At 37.6% G+C, this 17,125-nt stretch overlaps 1 protein-coding gene across 1 annotated transcript in view; it reads left to right on the forward strand.

Moving 5' to 3' along the window:
- PIGK (phosphatidylinositol glycan anchor biosynthesis class K) overlaps nt 1-15,263 on the forward strand; it is a 68,299-nt gene extending 53,036 nt beyond the window's left edge. Inside the window, exon 11 of the mRNA XM_055724758.1 lies at nt 14,651-15,263. Within this exon, the coding sequence (XP_055580733.1) occupies nt 14,651-14,767 (117 nt within the window). The 3' untranslated portion in view covers nt 14,768-15,263. The remainder of the gene's footprint in view (nt 1-14,650) is intronic.
- The last annotated feature ends 1,862 nt before the right edge of the window (nt 15,264-17,125 follow it).

Consider the following 17,125-nt stretch of genomic DNA (forward strand, 5'->3'; position numbering starts at 1 on the left):
AAGCCAAGAAGGGGAACCTTTGCCTGTTCCAGCTGCCCTGAGACATTGGAGATGGGTGGTAGCTTTTTGTTGCCACAAATGTTGCGGGCATGGTCCATCATTTCTTCACTGTTCTTGCTTGAAAAAATATAACTTTACCTCCTTCCTTGCGTTTTTTAAAAAAATGAAACCAAAGTATATTTTAAAAACAATAAAATTATCTCCTCTTTTTTTCCTATTACACAGCTCTGTTAAGAACAGATAGTTGAGCAGTTACTGTCAAAATGTTCTGTTTGGCGTGCGTGCACATTATTAGCTTGTCTGGGCATCCATAGGGTCCAGTCTCTGCTGTCATGTCTTGGAATGTAAATTTACTGCTTCTTCACAGAAGTGGCACCCAGCAAGATGATAGTAACCCCTAGATCATACTCTCCTTCAAAAATAATAACTTCTTCAGAGAGATGCAATAGCAGAAACGGATGCAACTGGTGTAGTGTTTTCAGAATGACTATTCTAGGCTGTACAGGTCCTGCAGTTTGGACAAAGGAGTATAGCACCAAACTTCAGGTTTTCTGAGGTCGTGTCTCTTTTCTCTTTCCCTGACCTATGAAAACCCTCATATTTAAAGATTGGCATTGTATCTTCCTTATTCTTCGGCACAGGATGGGAGATCAGTTTTGACAGGCAGCTTGGAGTAATTTAACTAGGGGCTGCCCCTCAAGTGGCCACACTCTGCTCTCACCCATTCCTGTTAAGAGTCCTGTGCTCATTAAGCGCAGCAATGAGCTGAAAAATACTGCTTTAGAAAAAAAAAAAAAAAAGGCATTTTTCAGCCTGGCTGGGTGCATGACTACAGAATTTCTGAAGCCAGCTAGAACAGGTAGTATCAGCCAAAATTGATAAAGTGTATGTATAGTCCCAGAAAATGTTTGTTTATCTTTCTCATGAGCACGTAAGAGTATAAATACTTGTTACTCTGGAAGGTTGAAATGGAAATAAATTTAAGGCTTTTGTGCATATCATGGGACTGTCCAGTTTGCCCTTGAGCATACTGGTAATACGAGGCATTATATGTGAATGTAGTGTCATCCATTTCGTGGATTATGAGACATCAGTTTCATACCCACCAGCATATAGCAGCTGTACTGTTACAAAATCCATGAAAAGGTACCCTGGCTCTGTAGTAGCTATCATTGTTACAGGTGCCAGGTTGAATCTACAGCATCTTTGAGAGGTAATCCCTGTAATCGTTTCTTTTTAATAAACACTATCTAAAATGTAAAATGAAGGAAGAGGTCCAGGAAGTGACTGTAACATGTCAAGCTTTGTTGAGTGCTGTAGATCTTTGTGGTTTACTCATCTGAACTTCAAATAACTGCATTTGGAGGGTTGGTAGTAGCTATCTGAACATGAACTCTAAAAATTATTAGATTTCTTATATTAAAAAAAAAAAAAGTGTTTTTTTCAGCTGAATCATCCCTGTGTTTGAAGATCCTGTATGCCCAAACCTTTCAATATGCCGTACTGATCTTTCTGTGTCTCTGTTTTGGCTTTGGACAGATTGTGCCATGATTCCTTTTTGTTGTGCTTTACAACCTGCTCACAACTGTGATTTTGTAGTTACTGTTTCTGTTGTGCTGTAGCTGTGTTCAGAGCTTTATAGAGAGATGAGTTCAAAAATGTTTACAGCTTAAAGTAAACCACGTACTGTGCTGGCAAAAAGCAAAACGAGGTTAACAGTAAGAGATTCTGATTTGTAGACTAAGACCATAAAGGACTGTTACATTAATCTCTTCTGACTTTCTGCACAAAGTACCTAAGATACTTTATTTATAATTTTGCCTTCTTTGTGGCTATATTGAAAATTAGGAAGGATAACTAGAAAAGAGAGTGAGTAGAGCTGGTAAATGTTTAATCAAAATATTGTAATTACGGGGGGAATATAAATGAGGAGGACAATTATGGCATATTAGTACCTATATGTGATTACAGAAAGTATGCACGATATTGCAGCTGTTCCTGAAGCAGCAATATGTACGTGTCCCTTGGGTCTCAGTTGCTAATGTCACGTGAACTGTTGCACAGTGCCATAGATAAAATATCAATAGCTGTCTCACTTTGTTTTGGGCAGCTGATACTAGAACTGCTGCTGCCACTGCAAATGTAAGGAGGTTATTTTAAAGTGAATTCTGTGATTTGAGACTCTTCGCTGTCCTTTGTGGTCATAATAAGCTTGGCTAATGTCAGAGCTTTTTTGCTAAAATTATCTCTCCAGCCATTTTCACTCTCAACATTCCAGCCCTCTATTAAGCTTATAATTCACTTTTTTCATTATTCTTTGCTTCCGTGAGATTTTTTTGTGATACACTGCTCTGCATTCATTTGCATTTGTCATTTATAAGCCTGGATTCTTACATGTTCTGAGTCTTTTTGGATTTGTCTGCACTGGGTCCCATTTATTTGCTGTTCCCTCAGATACTGGAACAGCGAATAGTATTTAGGTCACTGTGGTGAGTTGTCTCCAGTGGGGATAATTGAATAGGTTTTTCAGTGCATAATGGTATGCAAATAATATACCTTTGCCACACATGGGAATAGACTAAATATATGCACAAGCTTTCTGTGACCTTAATAGGTTTGTAGGCATCATAATACACCATGTGCTACTGTATTATAGTAGCTGATGTACGAATACTTTAAATGTGGTTCAGGGCAAAGAAATGTATGAAATAACTCATGAATTTCGTATGTGATCCACACACCTTATTGCGTATGGAAGTGTGTACAAGCAATATAGCTGATTTACTTCTGTAACATAAGCAGTAGGTTCTAATAATAGTCACCATTAATAAAGCAGAAGATTCTTAATGTCTTACACTTAGAATATACTAATTCATTACATTGGTAGAGTGTCTTCGTGCATGATGCGAGATGAAACTGAAAACTGGTAAAATGATTAATCCATTAGACTGTTTTTATGTTTATAATGTGTCACACATGAAATTAGCATTTACAAAATTTTGCTTCTTTTTAGTTCATTTTTATTACAGGTTCTAGAGCAATTCAGGAAACAGATGCTGCATTTTAAAAAAAACTTTGCTTTAGTCAAGCTTTCTGTGCAAAAGAACACATTCTTCCTAAAACTTCATTTTACTTAAATTAACTTGTATTTCCACCGAGGATGGCTTAAATTAAGCACAAAGGGAGGCTTAGCGGTTTAGACTTCCATCAAATAAACTGCATAACTAAAAAGAGAAGATGCCAAGCCTTACACTCTTGTACTTGAAAGTATTGTTTCCCTGTCATGGGAACTTGAGATTAGAGAAATTATAAAGGCTTTGCATAAAAACAGGGAGTTAGAATTAATTTTTGCTTAAGCAGGGAAGTGTCAAAAGCCTATTATGGTAATTTTTCAATTTTGTCTTAACTGTTCACACATTTTAAAATAGTTGTACAGTTGAGTGGAGGCGTAATTGATGTGTTGTGGTTTCTTTTCTTATTTCCTTGGGCCATCATAAAACATAGCTTAGGTGCACTTCGGCTTGGAAGAAGTAGGTGTGCTAATTAAGTAGATGAAAATTTTCATATCATAGTGAGAAAATTTGCCTAATGGATTGGAATAGTATTCTGAGAATGGTTCCCCTATTCTTAATTACATCCAAGTACCAAATATCAATATTAGATGAAGACAACTAAACCACAGAAACCTTAGTGAGAAAGCGTAATTCCTAGCAGTAGAATTTTGGGTTGTGGAGACTATCATGTTCATTATTATTATAGTAAACAGTAGCAGTAAAAGTCCACATAAAAAAATATGTTACTTAATAATTTTATTCATTGTCTTTTAATGTAAATTAAAAGCTGAAAATATCATGGAATGAAAAGCTACTGCTACGTTTATTTTGTTAATCTTTATTGAATTAAAAAATTATAAATCTTGTCAATATCATAACAGCCTGTAAAGTGCTAGGGCAGTAATTTAAAATTTATGCTTGACCTAGAATAAATTTTTAAGACTTCCCTGATTAAAGGAACACTGATATAGCAAAACCTTTTAATGGTAAATTAAATCACTTTTTCTTTTAGTAAATACAGTATTTAACAGAAGAAATACTGTTCCAGAGTGGCATTCATTTTAGTGATCAGTTTTGCAGTTCCATAGGAGTCGTCTTTGATGGAACAAGCTTTGCATTTGGAATGAGGCTTACTAGCAAATGTGAAAGTAAGCAATACTCCTAAAGTGGTCGTTGATTAGTAAGACTTCTGTTTTTATATGCAGAGGAAGGGCTTCTTTCCTAGCTTGCAGCTAATTTTTCTGTAGAAGTCTCTTTGGGGCTATGAAGGAGCTGCCTTTGGCATCCCCCAATTATGCCTAACTTGTTTGGAATTTTTCTGGCTTTGTCTGCAGTAGAAACTAGTGAAAAGACAGGTCTGCTGTATTACAAGGATGAGGTGTATTCTGCTTTATCAGTTTTCCTGACACTGCTGAATGGCTTCTGTCAAGATCCACTTTCAGTTTCTCTTAACGTGTACTTTAGAGTGGCCTGATTCTTCCTTAGCTGCTCTTTCCCCAAAAGCTGTGAACAGGAACTATCTCACTGAAAGTACAATAGTGTCATGCAGTTTTTGTGAGATGAGGCCTGGATAGGAGGGTCAGCATCCATTCTGGCTGTTAAATTAGTTTTCCAGTTTACAGGTTTCTGATGTTTTGTATTTGTGTCCCTGGAATAATAATGCCAGGAGTAAGAAAGCCAAGTGTGTGATGGATGTGCATGTGGAGTGGAGAGGAAAGGCGGGGTTGCTGTTAGATCCTTAGGTGAAGGGCAAAGTATTTCTTAGTTTTTATTCTTTATTTTATTGCTTGTTTCTGTGCTCACTGCAATCAGTATTAACATCAGTGTGTGTGTAAGCACGTGTAATTTGAGTGTAAGACTAAATGCTTGGCTTAGTTTGTGTTACCTGTCACTAAATATATGCAGGAGCAGGACCTTTCTATATAAAGCAGATTACTGAAGTATGTTATAGTAGGTTGTCCAAGATGAAAGATTTAATTCCATTTTCTGGTGTCAGTTCAGTGTTCTGTAACGTTTTCATTTCTCACATAACCTTGAACAGTTTTTATTAATCATTACTTTTTTATTGTTTACACATGAAAGCTTCTCTGATAGACAGTATTTATTTAAATGTTTTTTCAGTCACTAGTAAAATTAGCAGTAACAGTTTTGCTAGGTTTTTTCTTCCATCTACTATATTTTTTCTGAGTTTATGCAGCATAAAAAGTAGCTGTTACCAATAAGCTCACATTGATAAGGAAAAAACATAAATGTTATCAGTTTTAGCTTGACGGATTTTGCAATACTGTGATGGCAGATACCTTCCTGAACACTTTTCCTCAAGTGAAGGCAATGTTAGCTCTACATATATTCAAACATTTATCCCACTTAACCGTGTAAACTTAGTGAGGTGTTATTGGTGGTTTTTTTGTGTTAATTATGTTTTGTTTACTCTTCAATAGCATGCTGTGTGGAGCATGGCAGTGTAACTCACAAGCTCTTGACAGGACTGATGAATGGCCAGAGATAGAGATATTGGCAGGCTGCTCTCTAGTGCTCTGTCTGGAATTGTTTTCCTAAATAATTCAGAGGGTTGAAATTTGATGAAATCATTTCCATTTGAAGAATGAATGGAAGGGGTAAATGAATGAAGACTCCAGTAATGGAGCAGTTGTGTTGGACAGACAAGACAGCATTCCGCATTGTCATTCCTGCTCACATTCTCTGTATGAGGTTGTGATTCGACTTTGTGCAAGTGATTACTTCTGTAATGACTGCTTTCTTACTCGGCTGTGGAGCCCTGCTGTAGCCAGCTCTGTCCTCCCCTCGGCATCCCTCCGGGGTGAGAGGCCCTGGATGTTGACAGCTGTCTCCTCTGGCTCAGTGTTTCTTGAGAAGTGTGACTCCAGTGGTGGGGCTCTTTGAACTAGTGAGTGTTTGCATATTTTCAGCAGGGAGTGCTTCACACGAAAGACTGTCTACAAATACCTGACTGACAAACAGATGATGAGCAGTACTTACAGGGGACTGAGTGACACCGTGACATCACTAGGGCAGTAACCTGTGGATAGTTTAGATGGTAGGCAGGAAAGGTGCAACTGGTTTGCCACAAGGTAAGACCATCTGTGGTTTTATCTTTTTTAAAGACTTACCTTTTCGGAAAGATGTTGATACTGTACCTATTGCATGTGGTAGTCTGGGAGGGTGTGTATACAGCTACGCTCATTCCTTCTTCCAGAAAGATGGTCTTTGTTGAGCCCCACATGGTATTTGACTGATGAACCTAGTGTCATGCAGATATCATGCAGGAACAGTGAACATTTACGATACCATAAATTTGCTTTTTTTTCCTTAATGGCAGCTGCCTACAAAAACTTTGCAGGAATGGATCTGCTGTCTGGGACTCCTTGTTCTTTGACGTACCAAGCACAAATGAAACAGCTTTCTGCTCTAGGTGTAATTACATGCAACCACTAAATAAGTGTCTGTGTTACTGCTGTGTCCATGTTTTAGGATTTGTTTCTGAGGTTGTATAGCAGCTAGAGTAGCCAAAAGTATTAGGTTGATGTTTCAGAATAGTTTTTTCCTTTTACTTTTTCTCTGCTCACACAGAGTGTACGTACAATGTAAACTTGAGTCTGGCATACCAGTGCAAAACTACTGAATACAAAATTGCCTTTAAAAGCTGGGTGGTAGTGGGGAACAAACCAATCTATCACCAGCTGTAACACACTGATTTCTCACTGAAAATGAAAATGTTTTGCAATAAACAGCCATATTTGATCTTGCTCATATAAATGTGCAGGCAGCTTTTGCCTCAGCCCTGATTCTCCCTCCATCCATTTTTTCATGCCTGCCTCTTAAATCTAATGCTGTTTTGAGTTTTGCAAGCTGGAGCTAGAAAATGTGGAGCTCTGCTGCACACACGTATAATGTAGCACACAGCTCAGGGCAAAGGAGAACTTTTAAAATTATAGTTGTAGAGATTTAAGAAACGAGCAGTAAAAACTGTGTGAATAAGGAATATTTATTTGGATTTCAGTTTCTTAAAATGTTGCTGTTGAGAGATTTTATTAGGTCTTTTACTCAATATGGCATATTGAATGTAAGATCTAATGTTGTCTAACATCTGTTGTTAATACAGCCTGTCACCTGGAAATAAATTAATAGATACACATGGGATATCCAGAAAAAAAATGTGTGGTTAGAAGCGTTACTACTACCTTGAAAGGAATAGCATAATAATTTATGAACATCATGGTTACTCCATATAAACAGGAACAACTTCATTTGAATTCGAATGGTCAAAATTATACTTCATAATGGAAGTTCTAAGGCATACAGTTAATTTTATAAGATTAAGAAAAAAAACCTGCCTCAAAGCATATTGATTTAAAAGCATTTGAATGGACTCACCTTGTGGTGAGAGTTGTTCCAGAGAGACGCTATGGGAAATCCAAGTTAGATTTCCACGGAGGAGGTGGGAGTGCTGTGCTCCTTCGAAAGACTGGGTGTCGTGCTTAAAAGAACAGTACTCTGAGAATAGCTTGGCCCTATTTACAGTTGTATTTTTGTGACTATGAAATATTTTTCTCCCTCTAGTAGCTCCTACACACCCTTTTAGTCTCCTTTGTTCTTTGCAGCTGCTGTTTCTGTCTGTTTCACCCAAAGTTTTGGTAGCAGAGAGTGAGTTGCTTTTACATCTGGTCATTTTTAGATGCTCCTCTCCACTGAGGTCTGCCTCGCTAGTGCATGTTTTTGCCGTTGTCTGATCCCCTCCAGCGTAAGGACCTTGCAGTTTATCTTTCTGTCTGTGGCATGGCACTGTGCACTGAATGCCTTTAGTCTTGTTTTTGCTAATGTTCCTTTTCTTGTTTAAGTTAATTAAATGTAAACATATTAAAAAAGAAGGATGCCTCTCAAAGTAAGGGTGGCCAAGTTTTGAATGCTGAGTCTGCTTAAGCTGCTCATCTTCTATTTTTGCATGCTTCAGCTGGCACGAAGCTTTGTATTTGCAAATGTAATTCATACATTTGCTGTGGTCTTACGTGCCATTCTGTGAAAAATCATGATCATACAATATATTCATGTAATAGTATGAATTTGATTAAAATACAAAAAACCCCAGTCTGCTTAATATACCTTAAATAGATGTAGTTGAGTGTTTTCCTAAATACGAGTTTATATTGTGACTTTTTTCATCTCTACCCTAAAGCATACATGAGTTACATTATGGAACTCACTGGTACCTGAGCAGGTAAGAGCTCAGCTCTTGTACCTCAGCAGAGGCAAGACCTGTGCTGTGCCACTCTGTCGAAGATGGATGCAAATGGTTACTGCTGCCGTACGGAGCTGTGTGTGTTAGCTTTGGATGTAGCACATCACACGCCTTGGTTTGGAGGCCCCCTGGTACAATCCCTATTGTATTTGCCAGGCGGGCATCATTCGTCTGAGCACTGGCTTGTCTGGGATTTAAACTGCGCTGGGTCCCAGGTGCTGGGAAAGCTCCCTTTGATTAGAAGTAGTATATTGTGTGTTGTGTCACAGGTTGGGAAATCAATGAATAATTGTTAAACCTCTAAAAGCACTTTAAAGTGCTATGAAATGCTGAGAGATAACACTGGAAGTAGAGAATAATAACTAGTAGTTAATTTCTTAAAAGGACTTATAGATTACATATTTTAGAAGGAAATTAAAAACTATCATAACAGTATTGTAGTTTATATTACAGTGATTACACAGTTTTCAAATTAAATACTTTTAATACAGTTGTTGGCATTGATATGTTAATTTAGTTTAACTGCTGTCCTTTCCCATATCTTTCGTGAGTTTTTGTTGTTGGCGAGTGACCTTTATTCATTATTTTATTAATATTGAACATATCAGTAATCATGGCGCTGCGGTTAATAAATACAGACTGGGAGATTAGACAAAAGTGCTTTAAATTGTTTTGCAGATTAACAGGCACTGTTTCTGTCAGAGTTTTCTTATGACTTTAATCTGCTGTGGGCACAAAAGAGGATTAAACTATTACTAGATGGCTGGAGGTATTTGATTTCGCCCACCCCCTTGTGAGGACCCCAAATCCAAACTGTAACTGACAAGTTAGAAGTGCATACGTCCACTAAAAGCTTTGAGGACCTACCTTGTGCTGTGATTTGCTTGTGATACATATAAATTCATTCCGCAATTAAAACTTTGTTGTGTGCTTTGTCATAAGAATTGAGAGGATTGCCCAGTTTGAGATTTTAAATTGCAGGTAAACCTGAATTGTTATGGAGTGCCTCTAGGAAATACATAGTGTGCACGGTGCACTGCAGAGCAGAATTTGGCTTTTCCAAGGAGTTTCCTTGTCCTTCGGTTTGAGCTCAGTGGGGATTTTTTCTGAGAGGAGAAGCAGGCAGGTCGTTTCAGTCTTGGATCTGAGTTTGGCCTTGGAGTTCAAAGACCTGTTTTGAAATGCGGATTTTTCTTTTTCCAGATTTCAGTACTGGTCTTTAACACATACTCTAACATAAAATCAGGTATTTTGAGAAACAAGAAAGAAAACCTTTAGTGTTGCAATGGAAGAAATACAAACATTCATTTAAATGGAGAATGACCAAGAAGAAAACCTAGAAATTTATACCCCAAAATACATAAAATTCACCCCAGTGGCAAGCACTGCACAGACAAGCACGCTTCACTTCCCTGAGAGTGCTTGCTGACTCCCAGGACTAGTAGAGGTGGAGAAACTCCACAGAGGAGCGTGCACAGGGTTTCCCCCCAGTGCCGCAGCTGCTGCTGTGTGCCAGGCAGCCCCAGAATGCTGGGTGACATCGCCTACCACGTGTGCTGCAATAAATAGGCCAAAACTGGGTCTAGGGCACTCTGCACTGAAACTCCAGAGAATTAAGCAGGGATTAATTTGTAATACAATAGCTGCCACTTTAATGGACTCGTTGGAACACAGCTCTTCTAATGGTTTATTTTTGTGCAGTTACATACGGATATTTTGCACTCGTGGTACACATACACACCATCTGCCTCAGGTTGGGGAGGACGTCCCCCATACCGGGGATAATATGCACATCAATTTTTAAGGTTTTGCCCACTTTCTTAAAGCTCTGTTTGGAATAAGATACTGGAGGAGACTGAAGAATTTGTGTATCCCTTTTCCATTTGGGAATTACTACATTACTACACTGCTTTCTCTACTGCTACCACCCAAATGTGGTTTCTGAGTTTAACCCAAAGTTTTCTGTACTGATATTTTTGTCCTTACTGAGGACACCAATGCAAAGGGTGTTCTCTTGGAAAAGGACTGTAGGGTTGCATTATAATGATATTTAACGTGTTTTCCACATGCAATGTTAATATAGGATGTATTAAATCTTATTTCTGTTCTTATGTAACATTTTAAAATTAAACCGTTCTCAATCTAATTAGCACTAAAGCTTTAATACTATATTATTTTTTGCATAAAACTCATTTTAATTGGAGTAACAAGTATTGCATGTTTCATGAAACACGTTCATTGAAAGTCTTGGATACTTTCCATTCGGGTCCCTACAGACCTATCCAGTTTGAAAATACACTGTTTTATCCTCTTCTTAATTACAGTACTTGAAGCGACTCTCTGTTAACTGTTTTTAAGTTCCACAGGATAATGAGTCTACCAGAACTAGAGAGCGTACAACAGAATACTGTTCACAGGAGGAAGCTTGCTGTTGCTTAGCTACCTATCTTTTTAATTTGGAATCTCCAGCAATTCGATAATGACTAGCCCTTAAGCTGTGAAATGTATTTGTTCATGACACATTGTACTGTTTTGTATGTGCCTTTCACCTGTGTGTTACTGCTATTATTGTAGGGATAAACAGGGCATTTATAATGGGGTTGCATTGTGATGTAACTCACAAAACCTGAGTACGTTAGTTACATAAGCGGTACATGGTATACCAAGTTCTTAGGTGGGAACAACAACAATGAAATTGAGAATAATGTAGCCAAAAGAGCTACTGCTTTTGCTCCTCCACATCAGTCCCAAATATGAGAAAGCTTGCATGATTTGTAAGTACTACAGCCATTCTGTAGTCTTTTAATAGTACACGTTCTCACATCAATTTAGGCATAATAGAGATACATAATTAATTGCAAATTAAAATACTTCAACACAACTTTTTTTTTTTTGTCCATTTAGCATTTTCTCGCAAGTGAGAAAATGAATGACTTCTAAAAATCGCCTGACTTGCACAGAAACTTGCTGAAATAAGACTCTGTATGAGGCATTGTTTATCAGATAAATATCGGATTTTTTTTTTTTAGGAATCTGGGAAAAACTTGTATTCATTAATGCTTTCTGATCAATCCTAAAATTGTTATAAAGGGACAGTTTATGTAGGGATTGCTTATAGCCACAGAACTGGTATAAGTGTAGAAAGAAATTCTGTCTTTTCTAAATCTTTTTCCAGTATGTGGATCTAAAAAGGAAACTTTTTTCATTTGCTATTAGAGTGCTGCTTTATTACTTCAATAATTTTTCCCATTAGGAGAGATCTCTGTGACTCTTCCCTGCCTGCCCACGCAAAGTGGTCAAAGCAACTTCTGCAGCGATACGCTTGAGGCTGACATATGTTTACGGAGAGGCATCCTGCCTGGGCCACCGTTCCTTGTGCGGCACTGCTGGCATAGCGGTGGCGGTGCCGCGTCATGCCGCGCTTCCTTGCTGACGTGGCTACACTGGCAGTGCTTTTGGCAGTGACACAATTGTAGCAAGAAGAAAGAAATGTTGGGTCTGGTGTTACAATGGTGCCAGCTGAAAGCTCTCTGCCAGCCTATGTTATACGTAAAAATTGCTGACATAATTCATGGAAGCAACAACTCAAGTCTTGCATGTAGATGGGTGTGATTCACCGGTGCAAAATACAGCTTTTTGTAAAGGAACTCCAGTGCTGTTAGCTGCTTAGCTGACGTGCCCAGCTGGACAAAGATTTGTTTTTGAAGTTTTCTGTGTTATACAGGTTACAATTTTAGAAGGATTAACTTGTCAATTCAGCACTAATTACATTTTTTAATTCAGTGATGAACTTTCTTGGGAATCTATGATCAAGTTAATTTAAAGAAAATGACATATTTCAGCTCTTAACAGGTATACTTTGTAGGTTTAAACAGGAATCTGTTTAATCCCATTTTAGGTATTCATAAGGTTTTGATGTCTGTATGTCCCTGGTGGAAGATACTGGCATATTTCAGTATAATTTTGTGCTCAATTAACCTCGCTATTGACTTACAGATGTACAATAGAGTTGCATGTCTTTGCCCTTTTATTATGGTTTAATATTTCTATGTAGATCTCAGTTTCTGGGCCTGTAAATCTTTCTCATTGAGATTATTTTTAAGATTACTAAGTATGTAGCCCTTTAATAGCCTCATATGTATTTTTTTGTCATATCTTCATGTTTTTAATCCTTTACATTTTAACACTGTGTCCCATGGCTTTAAACCAACTATATGTGTCCTTGATTTCCCAGCACAGAGCCATTGCTGCACTCACCTCTGTTTCTTTGTGGAATTCCATGGAGGCATCAGTACAAGGCATGACAAAATGTAAAACCATACTCATAGATCACCTTATAAATATTTATTGATATAAATTCTTTAAAGAAATTAAATTACGTGTTCTATACAAAATAGGAGAGAGAGGCTTTTAATGTCACTGCCTGCAAATTGAAGTCATTTGTCTAGAAGGGTCAGGTGCCACTTTGTCGTAAAGAATTTGTCTGAGATCCAAGAAAGGAAAGATTGATAGTACAAAGAGATTGATGAAACAGGCACTGCAATATGCATGCGAAGTTAGGGGTTAATTAGGAGGATTTAAACAAGAAAGTTCCTTTGTGTGAGAAGTGTCGTGTGCTGTTACTTTCAGAAGCGAGGTGTGCTGGCAGCCTTTTTGAACATGCAGAGCTGATTTTCTGAGATGTTTATACAGAGATGTGTGGTTGTGAGCATCTGTGAGGTGGCAGATTACCAACAGCACATACACTGCAGCTGATGAGTGCTCCTTAGGAAATGGAGTGGTTTGCATATATAGACACCATTGTCGCTCGTATCTTTGGTTTTGTTGTTGATATAAATCGTAAGGCTGGTTCTGTGATTCCTGTATCAGAGTAAAATCATTAATATTTGACTGCCAAGTTCTTTGGGTGTCTCAGGTGATGTGGCTATTTGTTACAGTTTTTAATTACAAGCATGGTACCTAAAGAAAAATCCTAAAGCTAAAACTATGTCGCTTAGAAAATAGGAGCTGAGCAATCAACAAACATTGTTTTCTTGTTGATAGGAAAGCTGTTTTGAAAGAACAGATGCTGCAAACTGTTCCTTATTGCATTAAAGTTCACCAGCCACCTGGTACATTTAGTGGAGAACGACAAGCTTCCATATGCAGATTCATGCAGAAATCGAACACAGTACCTTTTTTTGTAATAGTTATTCACATGGTAGAAATTTTAAATTTGACTTAAATGCAACAAAACCAAAATACTCTGTGCCCCTTGTTTCTCATTCTGTACAAGGACAAAATAGTGCAAATCTTTCAGCAAGGCAGGAATAAAAAGCTCAGCCAGCACTTCAGTATTTATTATTGTAATAGTAAATCATCTGTCTGTGTAGAAGATCTGTAAAACATACCTGCTGAGGTACGAGGGACTGAGTTATACTTCTAAATATTGTAATTCTGATATTTTTGTTATGATATTCTTAACTAAAATTTTATATTCATATAGCTTCACCTTATTTTTAGCCCTGGAGACAGATCTTGGGACACATAGCAGCTCTTATCTTCTGCAATCCATTTCTCACTGAATATGGAGTGTCTGAAATTTTAAGTAAGAGGAGGAGGAAGAGGACAGATAGGTTTTATCTTGCCTTGCCGCTAAGTGTGAGACAGAAAAGGCCTTAACAAATTTCAGTGTATTGCTTTTTACCAAAGATGAAAAAATTGTTGAAGAGACAGGTATTTGAATTGCAGAATATATTTCTACATTAAGGAAAGGCAGTTAGACTCAATGAGGCCCCTGGGAAACGTGATTGACATTAAAAACAATCCTATTTTGTTTTATGGTATTCCTGTTACAGCGAATCTTAACTTATGTGGTTTGATATCTGTTTATTCACATAATTCTGAGTACAAAAGAAACTGTAGCAAACACTCTAGGTAGTGGAAAAACAACGCTATTTTCTCTTTCACATTTTCACTTGTAGCAACTGTTTTTCATACTCACAGCATTTTTTTCTCTTGTATTAACATGAGACCAGATATGAAAAATTCTGTCCAAACAAATGAGTGTGAACATGTCCCACAACACTGACACTCACCGTCAAAGTGGTGTCACAGGCACAGCTCTAGTGGCCTTTCTGTGGTACTTAACCTCCCTGCTTGAGTGACAGCTTCACCCCTCATCAGCCTTTCCACCACATCGAGAAGATGCTTCTACTTCACGAAGACATACAGTTTACTGGAATTTTTCTGTACTGCAAGGATTAACTTCCTTGTTGGACTTGATAAAGACAGTGCCTGTTTATTGTGAAAACCAAGTATAAATTCTTCGTATTTCTCTGGTTTTTTCTTTTTTTTTCAGAAACCAAAACAAAAGGACTGGCATCCTCCTGGAGGATTTATTTTAGGACTCTGGGCATTGATCATCATGGTTTTCTTCAAAACATACGGAATAAAGCACATGAAACACATCTTCTGAATTCAAGCAAGCAAGAACTTTGGATTTGTTGGTGTCATCGGAGTTCTGTGTATGTGTTATTATGGCTGCAGTGAAGAACAGTGTTGAGATCTCTCTACTAAAGGTTCTTTTGAAGTCACCTCTTCTGCCCCTTTTTTGTAAAGAGTCTAACAGATGATTTTATTGTTAGACTTTTTTTCCTTACTTTGTCTTGTTTTAAATGTATTTTAATGTTTTTCTGAGCAATTTTTCTTTCCAGCTAAATTTGAAAAAGAGGAGGGACCTAAACATAGTAACAGAATTTCTGAGGTTGATTGCGTATGGTAAATAGGCAAATTCTTTCTCCCGTACTTCAAAGTAAATCTTAGAAGTAGTCAACCTATCACTAAAGAACTAGACATTGTGCAGAACATTATTTAAGATGTCATTTTATCAATAAAAACTTAAGCCACTTTGCAGACTTTGGCATGATGTATTGAAAGCTTTCTTCACAAAAATAAAAATACTCTAGAATATATTGATTTTTTTTTTTTTCTCCTTCTTTCTTCCTTGTTAAATACAACCCTTAGATCAGTCATTTCACCTTAGGCAGTTTTGAGTCTAGGATTCTATGAGTTGGCAAAAGTGAAACAAAAATATATGACCTCACAGAATCTACTTAAAAAAATGCCAGAAAAAGTCAAACTGACTTCACCATATCCATTACAGACCCTTCACAGGCGTTGTATTTTCACTCCGTACAATATGGAATTGGATATTTTCAGGATTTTCAGTGCACTGGATTTTTGCACAGAAGAAATTAGATTCTGGCATGAGGATGAAAAATGTTATAAATTGCACTGTTGTTTTCTGTAGTTTCTGAGCCCTTGGAAAATAAGCTTTATCACCTAGGTCTTGTAAATTCTGTTTTGGCATATTGATTTGTTCTTCTTGGATATTTACTGATGAGCGTATGCTAAAAGGATTTTGTGTGTAAATAGACTGATACTAGTGAAGAGAAGAGCAACTCTGTGCATGTATAGAAACGAGTCTGTCAGCAGGGAGAAGATTTTGCAGTATGCTTTTGGAACCTGTTCTCTAGCTTAATCATAATAAAGCTTACATGATGCATACTTGATGTAAATGCTAGATTTGTATCTCTGGAAGTTATTAGGAATTACTTGTAATCACATAGTATCAGAGCAAATATATTTTTCTAAGAGTATGGTATTGAGCATTTTCGTATTGCACAGAACAGAAATCTGAGTGCATAAACATTTCTGTTGTCCTTTTTTCTTCTCTTTCAGATTGATTGTGGCATTGTAGCCTCGGGTTAGGGGTAGCGAACTTGTCAGAGCTGTGTGTATACACTGACTGGGAGGGCTGCAGAGAAGGCAGCCATTGAGGCTTCCAGCTGTTTCTAAGGGCTGATGTCAGAAAATAATAGAAACAGCAGTGTAGTACATCTCTTGAGTATTAAAACCTTATTATTTTTTTCCTACATACATCTTCTAGGCTTGGAGAAGATAAAGGTACAAAATGATCCATTATCAGGAGGTAAGCACTTGCTTGCTGCACCTCTTGTGCTTTCTGGTGAACAGCAGGAATTGTTTTCAGTAGCATGTGCTAAGCATCAGGAATAGGAATTAATCTGTACTTAAAACAAGCATTCCTACACCACTGTCCCTATAGCTGTGTAAACTGATATTCTGTGATAAATAATAACAGAGATTTCTTCCCAGTCTGCTGATGAGAAGTTTTGGTATAACTGCTGCACAAACGACAACGGTGCGACGTGATGTGAAGGATGAAGGCTCTGCTTGCTGGAAGTGCCTCCTTCAGAGAGGAGGAGTTGAACAGGTCTGAGCAGCATTCCTAGTGCTGGATCTCTGGGTCTCTTCACAAGGTGTTGGTGTGTTGGGTTTGGGGGTTTTCTGGGTAGCACCCTTCAAAAGCAATGACTTCATATCCAAAATCTGATACAACGGTGACTTTTCTTAAAATCAGACACCCCCTCCACCCCAGCTATTCCTAATGCAACAGTGAACTAAGATCTGTTGTAGACAGACTGTACAGAAATGCAGACACACTATAGATATGTGTAAACATGATACAGAAATGAATCCTGCAGAATTTCTTAGACTATTTGCTTAGCTTTCAGGTTTTAATCCAGCTTTTGATTCTCTTTTTAAATTGTAATGAATATTTTTCATCAATTTTACAATTTTATAGGCATGTATTTTCATCCTTTAAAAAGTGGCTAAAGTGAAGTTGATGGAGCTTTTCAGTTGCAATTACACTTAATTGTACTCCTCAGCCCTTACTCAGTTTTTCTCTTTCCCTCCTTCAGCCAGCCATCTTTTGCAGGAAGTGGTAGATAGAAGCATCTACAGAACTCAA

Source organism: Falco cherrug, chromosome 12 (genome assembly GCF_023634085.1).
Source record: "Falco cherrug isolate bFalChe1 chromosome 12, bFalChe1.pri, whole genome shotgun sequence".
NCBI lineage: Eukaryota > Metazoa > Chordata > Aves > Falconiformes > Falconidae > Falco > Falco cherrug.